This window comes from Dryas octopetala, chromosome 4, assembly GCF_963921425.1.
Source record: "Dryas octopetala chromosome 4, drDryOcto1.1, whole genome shotgun sequence".
In the NCBI taxonomy this organism is placed as follows: domain Eukaryota; kingdom Viridiplantae; phylum Streptophyta; class Magnoliopsida; order Rosales; family Rosaceae; genus Dryas; species Dryas octopetala.
Genome location: NC_141369.1, coordinates 7,332,812 through 7,345,226, shown reverse-complemented (window position 1 = coordinate 7,345,226; position 12,415 = coordinate 7,332,812). Strand labels below are relative to the sequence as shown.

The window sequence follows — 12,415 nt, the reverse complement described above, 5'->3', positions numbered from 1 at the left end:
AAATTATATAATAGGTTTAATATGATATAAAATGAATATAATGTGCACTGGAGGTAAATACTGTTAAATAAAATTAGTATAATTAATAAATAAAATTAGTATATTCTTTATACTCTATAATCTATACACTAACCCTAATATTAAACCATATATATTCTATATACCCTAATATACTTTATACTCTACAATCTATACACTAAACTTTATATACTCTATATTTTTTAAGATATAGTATAAGATATTAGGGTTTAGGCCGTTTATGATATTTTTAATTATTTTTTATATAGAAATGTATTAGAATTTAGGGTTTAAAAACAACTAAACAAAAACCCAAACTCTTTTTCTTCTTTCCAATTGCCCAAAGGCCTCAAACCTTAATCAACCCTAAAACCATTTTTTTTTTCTCTTTTTTTGTTTTGTTTTGTTTTTTTTCCTTCATTTTCCTCCTTGGCCGTGACTCTCTCTTCCTCTTCCCTCTCATTTCTCTCTCCCAGCCCTGCGCACACAATCTTCTCTCTCCTCCTTCTCCTCGATCTCTTCTTTCCTCCTTCCCCAATCTTCCTCTCCTCGATTTCTTCTCCCTCCTCGATCTCTTCTCTCCTCTCTCCCCAATCACCCTTAGATCTATCGCTTCCGGCGATCGCTGGCGACTGTAGATCTGAGATGAAAATTGGGCTAGAGGCTAGAGTGTGAGTGTGTAAATGACAATAAAATTTCGGCGAAATTTGGAGAAATTTAACAAAAACGTGCTTGGAACATGTTCGACGAAATAATTACGAAAAATAGTTGGATACGTGATAAAATTTCAAAACCCCAAAAAAACAAAAATTTCGGCAAAATTTCATTCTTTGCTTGCAAGGATGACATATTGAATAGAGATTTTAGCAACAATAACTTTAATTTTTCGTAATTTATATTTTGTTACAATGAAATGTAAAATATAATTTCGTCCAAATTTAGATTGTGAATCCTTAATTTTATTAAGGGAAGAGTGCAACTATGTGAATTGTGTGACCGTTTTTGCTTAAACTTGTAAAGGCTAACATTGAATGTAGTTTTCACATAAAATGTTGTTTAAAATTTGTACCAAATTTTAATTTTTGACTTGACTATTACAAAATGTAAATTACGATGAGTTAATTAAAAAAATTGAAACAACATGCACAAAATTAAAACAACCACCAAATTATAGGAACCAAAATAGTCATTTGTCTACCTACAATGATACAATATTACCTGTATACCACTATACCCACGCAAAAGAATCACATGTAGATCCAACTCTCAAATACAAGTCGATTATCTTATTTTAAGTTATTGTTAAAAGATCACCGACATTAATTCATTTAATCATTTTTACTCACTCTCTAATCTCTAGCTAGGTATGTGAGTCTATGCAATAAAGAACTGACAAGAAAGATTAAGATATTAATTGTGCAAAACTCTAGATCCTCATAAAGTCATAATTTAATAAGGTGGTAAGAAATGGAAAGCAGACATTGTTTCTGTTCCTTACACTTTCCAATTACGGAGGGACAAGCATTCCGCAAACAGAGTGCTTCATTTCTTCCTTTAAATCTTCCTTCAAATCTTCCTTTTAAGATTTCACCAAAACTCATGCTATTTCATTTCACCCTAAACCCTTTCATTTCTTTAAGACTGATACACATGAATTAAATAAGGTTCTGACTTCTGACCAAAAAAAGAAAAAAGAAAATTAAAGGAATTAAATATGATTTGGAGTCGTCATGGATGACGTTACATTTGAATTTGACTTTCATTTTTGACCGGCCAGCAACATTATGCTTGCAAGAATCACGGAATGCATGGATTTTTAGCAATAAATAAATAATTAATTAATAACTTTAGTACTCTTCAGTCTTCAAATCCAATAGTCTCCACGTAGAAAAATGTTTGAAAAGGAATATTCCAAAAAGAAAAAATAAATCTCTTGGAATTAGTCCAAATAGTGAGGATGAATAAAATAAGGATTAAAATTAGGTTATGTCCAATTATTGCCTATGTAACAAAAAAAGAAAAAATAAGAACAGAATATCGAATGCCATAATTTCAAACCAAACACAAATTACACTGATAACAATCATATTTAAAAGTATTAAGTTCAGTGCATTTGAAATGGCTAAATTGCATTCATTTTCATTCATTATTTGAAATCCTTTTCATGCCTTTTTAGCATCATTATATTCAAGAAATTTAATTATTAACTAAAATCTCTAAATTTGAAATCCCACCGTCCAAATATCAATGAAAAATCTTTTTTATTTTTTTTTATTTTTTAAATACCACTTTAATGAACGACATTGGATCAATTGAAATCTTCTGATTGAAAACGAAAAGTGAATTGAAATCTTTGTAAAATTGAGGCATGTAATTTGCTTTCAATTACAATCTCACCTACAAAACAAAATAAATACAAGCCATCTGCCATCTGCTATGAACTATCAAAGAGCAGTTTTAGTCTTCCTACTTTCTTGTACATTAATTTGAACCACAAAGAATTAATACATAATAGAAGAAACTAAACAAAAATAACCATTACGCATGCATTTCTTTACTATTTGTAAGCAAAATAGAAAATTACAAGAAGCTCATGCAGTTGAAGCACTCATGTGAAGAGAAACTAAGGATGCATAAAATCCATCTGTGATATTAATCAAAGTCTCATGCCTGCCTTTCTCTACGATAACTCCATTCTTAACCACTGCGATAACATCAGCATTCTTGATTGTGGATAGTCGATGAGCCACTACCACTGTGGTCCGGTTTACCATCACTCTGTCTAATGCATCTTGAACCACTCTCTCTGATTCAGCATCAAGTGCACTCGTCGCTTCATCCAACAGAAGTATCTTGGGGCTCTTGATTATAGCACGCGCAATGGCTACACGTTGTTTCTGCCCCCCGGACAATTGGATTCCTCGTTCTCCTACTATGGTATCATACCCCTGCATTTGGATTCATGTTGCAACAATATGTTATGTTTCACCAAATAAATAAGATGAGCTCAGTAGACTTATACGAAAATGTTCTGTTGCCCGACAGCGTGACATGTTATGTTACTAGACTTAATATGAACTGTTGATACATTAGTTGGATTCTCAGTTTGACAACGTAGCAAGCTAAATATCTGATAAGAGAACATTACCCTTTACTTGTATTATTTACAAAATTATATGGAATTGTTCTAACCTGATGTAAGCTACTAATGAACTTGTGGGCATTGGCCAACTCTGACGCAGCTATGATCTCTGCCTCAGTTGCATTCCCGTCCTTTCCGTATGCAATGTTTGCACGAATGGTGTCATTAAATAAAACAGGTTCTTGGCTAACAAGGCCCATCTGCAACCTCAACCATTTCAATTGGTACTTGTCAAGTTCTACTCCATCAAGTGTGATATGACCTGAATCCGGATCATAAAATCTCTGCAACAATGCAACCACAGTGGATTTTCCACTGCCACTTTCTCCAACCAGGGCAACCGTCTGCGAAAAGATATTCACAACACAACCAAGATATTAAACTGATTTAAACTCTATCATCATGCCATCAAACTGAAAAAAAAAAATGAAGCAAAACCCCATTTAATCAATGATACGATATTTACCTTTCCAGAATGAATAGTTAAATTGAGGTCTCGGAAAATCTGTGTATCTGGCCTAGATGGATACTTAAAGCTTACATGGCGAAGCTCAATCTCTCCCTTCACACTATCCAGTTTCACACCAGACTCGTCACTTGGGTCTATCTTTGACTTCCGGTCTATTATTGCAAATATGGAAGCAGCAGCAGACTTGGCTTTACTAGAATCAGGACCAAAGGAGCTTGATTGAGAAATCCCCGTAGCTGCCATGCTCAAAGCAAAGAAAACCTGCAAGCCAAATACACATATGAAAATCAGCTACTCATATACTTTTGTGTGAATATATATATATATATATATTACTTTGATTTCTTCTGTATGCTTTCAAAACTTGTTTGATTAACAATGATAGATATGGAGGGAATAATTACTTGGAAAACGTCTGCAAATGTTGTTTGGCCATCCTCAACGAGTTTAGCTCCTGCATAGAAACTGGTTGCGTAGACACAAAACAGAAAGAAGAAAGATATCCCAAATCCTATTCCACTGATCAAGCCTTGTCTTATCCCTGTCTCCATAGGGCCTTCACATTTCTTTCTGTATAGTTCCATTACCTTATCTTCAGCACAGAAAGAAGCAACTGTTCTTATGCTCCCAACTGCATCATTAGCTACTTGGCTTGCTTCCTCATACATCATCTGCAGTCATTTAATTAGATATATAGATGAAAAATTAGAAGAAATAAAGAAAGAATTTGAATTTACAAGTTATGAAATGTTCTACTAATTCTCAATCGCCACTTGAAAAATAAATATAGATAAATCTCTGGCTGTTTTTAAATGGGAAAGCTCAATTTCAAGGAGCGATAGATCATACCTTTGCATCTGCGCTGAATCCCTTCATGAACTTTATTTGAACATATCCATTAACTCCAATCAGAGGAATCAGTGCGAGGATAATAAACGCCAGCTGCCAACATGCAACAAAAGCAATGACCAAACCTGCAACTGCAGCCGCAATGTTTTGAACCATCTGAGCTAGTGCGTCTCCAACTAGAGCCCGAACTGATGCTGCATCTGCTGAGAGCCTCGCGCCAATTGCACCACTCGAGTTCTCAGGCTCATCAAACCACCCAACTTCCATATGAACCGCTTTCTCAAAACACATCAATCTGATACGTTGAATTAACTTACTCCCAGCAACAGAAAAGAAGTAGCTTCGTGCTGGGATCACCAAAAATGATACCAGACCAAGGACCGTAAAAATTATTGCCCAAAACTCTGAATCTTTCTTTTGTTCAGGAGGTGGCTCAGAGAAAGTCTTTATCACCCTGGAAATCAGCACACCAAAAATTGGAAGTATAACACCATTGATAGCTGCAGCTATAGTTCCAATAATAAGCACTGGAATCTCGGGCTTGTTGAGGGCAGCAAGGCGGCGGAGTGAGACCTTTGGAGGTGGCTGTGGTGCTATTGCAGAGCCTTCTGCTTCTGCCAACGTAGTATCATGGACACCAAGTCCTGTGGGTAAACCAAATGAGATGGAAATTGAGTGGCGACTGCTATTTCCTCCAGAAGAATTCCGACTTAAGGATTTTACTAAAGACAATCTTTGACTCGACTGTCTAAAAGAGTCCGTAGATATGTCAGATTTGTTTTTATCTACTGCTGTTTGTTGTGATTCATTGTTTACTTCTTGCAAGCGTATAAGCTGAGAGTAAGCTCCTTCAGGATCCTTGAGTAAATCCAAGTGTGAACCTGATCAATTGACAACATATTGTTAGCTAATATGCCTATCTATATCTGTGACAACATGGCAGGGACCTGGGGTCTAACAATCAGTTGCACCCAAGAGTACTCCAAATTTCTGGACTTAAGCAAGAAGTACAATAATTAAGGCTGGAAATTTTTTTAAGTAGATTTCAAAGGCAAAACAATGCATGATAGTAGAAGAAAGCAATCCATATGTGTCTGTTCGGCAGAACTAATCAGAGTTTATGTGCAGAAATTATGAGAAAATGTGCACTAAATGTCAGTAATTAGGCTGCAACATCTCTAACCAATGGGTGGGCACACACATGCTTTCTATAGCTCCATGTGCAAGAATAAAAAGCATGTGCTATGGCTTTATTAAGTAGAATACCTTTTTCAATCATCTTTCCTTTATGAATGACAGCAATCATGTCTGCATTCCTCACTGTGCTCAAACGATGAGCAACAATAACAGTTGTTCGGTTGACCATAATCCTATCCAATGCTTCTTGAACTACCCTCTCAGATTCTGCATCAAGTGCACTTGTAGCTTCATCTAGAAGTAAAATTCGTGGGTCTTTTAAAATTGCTCTTGCTATAGCAATTCTCTGCTTCTGCCCACCAGACAGCTGAGTTCCATGCTCACCAACCATGGTGTCAACCCCCTGAACACAAAAAATGAACTTCCAAAGTGAACTAATATTCTTATGGTTGCCCAGATAATTACAAAAGTGCAATCAAAATGAGCTAGAAATTAATTAAAACCTGAGGCAATTTATCAATAAATTTAGATGCATTTGCACGTTCAGCTGCTGCTTTTATCTCTTCAATGGTAGCACCATCCTTTCCGTAGCCAATATTGTCCTTAATGCTGGATGCAAACAGTACAGGTTCCTGGCTGACAAGACCAATTTTACTCCGAATCCATTTTAGCTGAAATTCCTTTAGGTTTATGCCATCTATCAAAACTTCACCAGCTCGTGGATCGTAAAATCTCTCTATCAGACTGATGACTGTTGATTTCCCACTTCCACTTTGTCCTACCAATGCTGCAGTTGTGCCACTAGGGATATAAAGAGAGAACCCATCAAATATTTGCTCTTCTGGTCTGGCTGGATAACTGAAATAAACATCTCTCAACTCTATATCTCCACGAATGTCATCCAATATCTTTCCTTTTTCATCATAAGCATCAATCTCGGGCTTTCTACTGATAGTCTCAAACATCTTAAAAGCTGCAGCTTGACCAGCAGCAAATGCACTCATGCATGGTGATGCCTGCCCTAGAGACCTAATTCATCCATATAGTTCCAAAAAGCAAGAAATAAGTTAAAAATAACCAAAAAGAGGCACGTTCATCTATATGTATTTACATATGTTCATGGGTACTTAAATTCAAACATAGGTACTATAATAACTTAAGAGTGCAGCTTACATGGATCCAGTCAACACAGCGACAATCACATTCAGAACTTCACCTCCAGTATATCCTTTTTCCCTTATCATCCTTGAACCAAACCATACAGCCAAGGCATAAGTGCCGAACACAACTAACATAACCAGGCCAAGACCTATTCCGGCAGCTGAACCTTCATGAACACCTGATTTGTAAGCATCTACAAGATATTTGTTGTAACTTTTTATAGCTTGCTTCTCGCCAGTAAACGATGCAACCTAAATAGGAACCAAATGATGGACATCATACTCTTGGTCAAATAAACAGCAATTATTCCAATAATTCCAAGGAAAATGTGCACATACAGTTCTAATGGAGCCAATCGACTGTTCAACTACATTTGCTGCTTTTGCATAAGCAGATTGTCCACGGGTCGCCATCTTGGCTATGATGATGGACATAGCTGCACCAGATGCCACAAGCAGAGGAATAGAGGATAACATGACAAGAGTAAGAAGCCACCCTTTGATGAATGCTATTATAAACCCTCCAATGAATGTTGAAATCAGCTGTGTAAACTTTCCAACCTGCACGAACAAGCATACGAATATAACTCCATGATCAGATTAAAATAAAAAATTTCAAGGTGAATATTCTTCCTGGTGTGATTTTGATGTAATTGTGGTGCCAGCATAGTACCTTCTCACCCATGGCATCTTGTATGAGAACAGTGTCGCCAGACATTCTCCCAACAACCTCTCCAGTGTTTGTTTCCATATCAAAGAAAGAAACATCTTGTCTCAAAATTGTTTTCAAATACAAACCTCTTATCCTTGCAGCTTGTCTTTCCCCTGTGACCATCCAGCAAGAGACCTCTGATGAACAAGAAACACTGGTTATCAGTTCAAATGCCTGAAATATAGAATAATTCCTCTGCGCATTAAAGTTTTTTGTAATTATGGATATGAGATGTACTTACGGAGAAATGCTGCCACAGCTGCCCCCACAGCCAAATAGACAAATTTTAGACAAACCTAAAATTTTGCAAAGTTAAGTGATTACCAACATCTCCACATAAACAATTTAGCAAATCAATAGAAGAAGAACATGTTATCAATTATCTAATGAATTCCCTAAAATAATAAAACGTTAAAATGGAAAAAAAAAAAAAAAAAAAAAAAAACACTTGAGCTCCTGCAATCAATGGGATTTTCTAGGATTTAAAGGAGCTGAATGTTCAACTAGACTTTTTCCAAGTGATAAAAATTAAAAGTCAGCTTGTGCAGAGTAACTATACCTTGGAGACAACAGCAACTACGTCTCTGTTGTTTTGATTACGTCCAAAAGAATCGACCAGCTCCCCAAAGAATATTGTCATAAGGGGCATACATGCACCATTCCCAATGGCACCAATTGTTCCGATGAGCATCAAAACAAGATCAGTCTTATCTGCAAATGAGAATAGCTTGAAAAATGGAACTTTTTCATTTGCCTCGTCTGGATTGCTCTTCTCTGCGCCTTGTTGATCCCCATTTGTGCCAGAGCTTTTCTCTTCTTCTACTTGGTTTTTTGATGTGGAAGCCTCATGCTCCTCCATATGACCATTCACACCATTCTCCTCTGCCATTTTACCAACTCCAAGAATTTGCCTCAATATTTAGCTGCTCTATTTTGGAGTAATTGTATCTTAGTTTGCACCTGCAGAAGCACAAGTCAGTTAATGGGAAAAATCAGCTGCTTATATGCAAAGCCGGCTAAGTTGCTTGAGGAGTATAAATGAACTAGCTAAACATCAGAGACCAACAAAAAGATTATTTTAAAAGAGAGTTTAATCAGGATATGACTAATTCCACATCTACAAGCAGAACATTGACCCGGCATCTCCATCTTGAAATGGATTGACAGAATTATTCATTAGACAACAAAACAAACAAAAACTATAACTACAAAGATTCAACTTATATATTTATCTTTATCCACAGCTCTCCAAAAACAGAGAAGTTATAAAATATGTAAATTTCCTGGGAAGTCGGACACAAGCAGACAAGACAAGTATAAGAAGAGCAGATCACCCAAGGCTAGAATGTCCATAAAGGCCCTTGTTTAGATCCCACAGAGAGAATTACAGAAAGTCCATAGCAATCACAGTAAGCTCAATCTACAAATACAATCAGAAAAATCTAGCCATTGAATTACACATTTTTTCCTTTTAAAAAAATAGAAACCTTACAACTACAACCAAACAAACGAATGAAACGATCCTACAAAAAAAAGGGGTATTTATTGTTTTCCTTGTAAAGTTAAAACTAGAAGAAGATTCATAAAGGGTGTTTATGAGTCATTCTAAAAGGACTGAAACTTTGTTCTGCTACTGACAGAATTAATCAAATCTCTGCCAGCCCAAATCACCGTGGCCATCATTAACAACTCAGTAACCATCACGAAACCCAAATTTTTTATTTTTGTTTTTCCAAAAAACAATGAACATTTATAGCAGCAGCAGCAGGAATAGAAAGTAGCACCACCCATGACCCATATACCAAAAACAGAAAACAGAAGAAGGAAACGAAAAAGGGGTACTTTAGAAAGCACGAATAATTTACCAAAGGCAGGCCAAAATGGTATCTTGAAGCCAACAACAGTTTCTGGGATTGTGATGAGAGGTGCTTGACTAATTGCAGCTTAGTGGGACGCACCGTGTGTTGAGCTGTTTGGGGAGACCAGCACTTTTATAATTAAGCGTTTGGTTTTTGCTTCATGCGCAAGCATCATTATTCGTGATGCCAAAGGCTCCCAAGTGTTCTTATAGTAGAAATGAAGCCAAAACTCAAAAGCTGTACGTTTGGTCAAAGCCGCCCCCACCCAACTTTAATTAATTTTGTCAACCAAATCCAAGTTGTTGTTTTTTAGTGTGTGATGAATGTAAATTATGTAACCGTCGCCTTTTCTTTTCTTTTTATTTTTCTTTTGTTAATGTTTATTTATTTATTTATTTATTTTTTTGTGTTTACACATCTTAACTTTGCTTTCGAAGTTTCCATGAAGCTAAATTTATACATTTCTTATCGGAAGAAGCAATGAAGCATTTTCCTCTCTTGATATAAAATGTTTACTTGTTTGGAAATTGGAATATATTTTCGACACTCCACGACAAGTCTCCAACAACCCCCACTTACCAAAAAGTGAAAATAAACGTTCAAGAAGATAAAATTTTAACATTTACAGTTACAGTCTCAGCTGTAGTGGATTTGTTACCATTATGTAAAGGTCAAATTTTACTTTTGGTATTTCTAGTTTGAGTTAAATTTTACTTTAGTACTTTTAATTTTAATTACTTTGATTTTTATCATATACTTAATAAATTGTTGCAATTCAATAACAATTTGCATTTCATTCATTAAATCGTAAATTTATTGTACCTTTGATCATATTTTTACAAACCATTGAAATTTTAGTCGTGTACCAAATTATTAGCAATTTAATAACAAATTTAACAAATTAATTGACGAAAATGCTAACGCGTTCTTAAATTGCAATGACTTATAAAGTATAAGATTAAAAACAATTAAAACTATATGAGTCAAGTTCTACTTGGCCCAAACTATAAGGACTTAAAATAAAATTAAGCCTAATTTCAATTTTCTTTAAAAAATAAGAGAAAAAATTTAGTATAAAGGTAAAAGGGTTTACGACTATACCGCACTAAGAAAACCTTAAAAAGCTACTGTTAATGTTATCCCTAATTAGCCAAAAAAAATTATCAATACTTAAAAAAACCAACATTATTAGCCAGGTTACTTTGTTTCTAGATTATCTGAAATGGGTAATGCTAGGAATACCATGTCATTATATCACATTTGTATCACATGATGTGGCTTCCTAGCCACCCTTGAGAGAGAGAGAGAGAGAGAGAGAGAGAGAGAGAGAGAGAGAGAGAGAGAGAGAGAGAGCAAAAGTACATGGCTAGGAAGCCACATCATGTGGTACAATGACATGGTCCGCTAGCATTACCCATCTGAAATCGATTATGGCTGGTTTACCAACTTCAAGACAAAGAAGGTTGAGATGAGATGCGAGATATTTAATTAAAAGATTAAATACAAAAAATGGTCTACCAACTTTACACTGATTCTCAATTTGGTCCACTAACTATAAAAAATGTCAATTTTGTCCATGAATTTTCTAAGTTGTACCAAAACAGTATAAACGTTAACTTTCATCCGAAAATTAACGGAATTGGTCACATGAAAATGTGATGATCGAACTGAAATGTCTTTGAAAATGTGATCACTTGATGTGTACATGACCAGTTTCCATTAAATTTTTTGATGAAAATTAACGTTTGTACTGCTTTAGTACAACTTGAAAAATTCGTGGACCAAATTGACACTTTTTATAATTAGTGGACTAAATTGAGAATTAGTATAAAGTTTATGGACCATTTTTGTATTTAACCCTTAATTAAAATATAAATGTGCAGGCTAAGGTTGGATTTTACATAGAGTATATATATGTAGGCTTTGCATAAAGCGTTTAATAATATATCAAGCAAGTGTGAATATTATAAGAGTATTACACGTTCAAACTTCCTCATTATCACCAACTTTGCCTCTCCGAAATGACCAATCAAAAGCTCACTTTGACTTTACAATGTTGGTTGGTAGATTGTAGAACCTGGCAAACATATGCTAGGTGCTTATCTCTTTGTTAATAAATTTTATAATATAAGAGAAGCTAAGAAATAAAGAGGGCTAACTCTCGGAATAGTTATATTTCATTTAATGCTCATTTAAAAAAAATAATTCAATTGAAAATCATTTAATTATATAAATTTTTTTTAGTAAATTGAATAACGCTAAATATTCTAAATTTATATTTCAAATTTAAATTCTAAATGATGTGATGATATATGTGTCAGTATTTTATGTTAAATAAATAAACCTAGAATGAGCCTCAATATAAATTTATGAGATCGATACTGCCACATATATTTGGATACAATATTGAAATATTTAGTTATTATTTATCTATTTGTTTTTGTAATCAACATTATCTACTTAATTATACCAGCAACTATCCATATATTTCACAAATGAAAAAAAAATTGCAAAAAAAAAAAAAAAACTCTTAACTAGCATGCACGTGCCAAAAGTCTTTACTCAATATTCTTAAAAACAAAAGAAGAAAAGTCTAGTACTCAATCATGTATGGAATTTCAACGATGCATCATGCATGTATTATGCAGTAGTTGCTAGAATCTTTTCTCATGACCATTGGTGGCGAGAACATTTTCTAAAGTTTGAACCAAAGAAAGAGAAGTTAAAAGAGAAGTTGAAAAACTTTATTGTTCGATTGCGTCACAATGCGTTGGGAACTTATGAGTTGTACGTGTTGATCAAAACATGCACAAGACAACGATTTATGCATTTAAAATGTGATAACGTTCCAACTTCAAATTCACTAGAACGACGTGAAATGTGATTGATATTTGATAAAGTAGTTTTTAGGATAGCAATTGCATCGAGAGATAATTAGGCTTATTGTAACGATTTGACTCAAACTTTAGTAGAAATTTAAATTTTTTTATTTATTCGTAATGGTCATTTAGAAGCGTAATAGGAGATTAAATTGTGAGACTTCGTATTTTTTTTTAATGAATTATTTTA

The 12,415-nt window shown here is 34.6% G+C and overlaps 1 protein-coding gene across 1 annotated transcript; it reads right to left on the bottom strand.

The window, feature by feature from the left end:
• Nucleotides 1-2,344: 2,344 nt before the first annotated feature.
• LOC147286418 (ABC transporter B family member 11-like) lies at nt 2,345-9,496 on the bottom strand. Its single transcript, XM_086239032.1, has 13 exons — nt 9,353-9,496; nt 8,047-8,447; nt 7,729-7,783; nt 7,449-7,624; nt 7,115-7,336; nt 6,789-7,027; nt 6,119-6,644; nt 5,745-6,018; nt 4,479-5,359; nt 4,034-4,300; nt 3,627-3,890; nt 3,211-3,504; nt 2,345-2,966 (listed from the first exon to the last, which is right to left on the bottom strand). The coding sequence occupies exons 2-13, from the start codon at nt 8,374-8,376 to the stop codon at nt 2,610-2,612; spliced, it is 3,885 nt and encodes a 1,294-aa protein (XP_086095158.1). The 5' UTR covers nt 8,377-8,447; nt 9,353-9,496; the 3' UTR covers nt 2,345-2,609.
• Nucleotides 9,497-12,415: the final 2,919 nt, after the last annotated feature.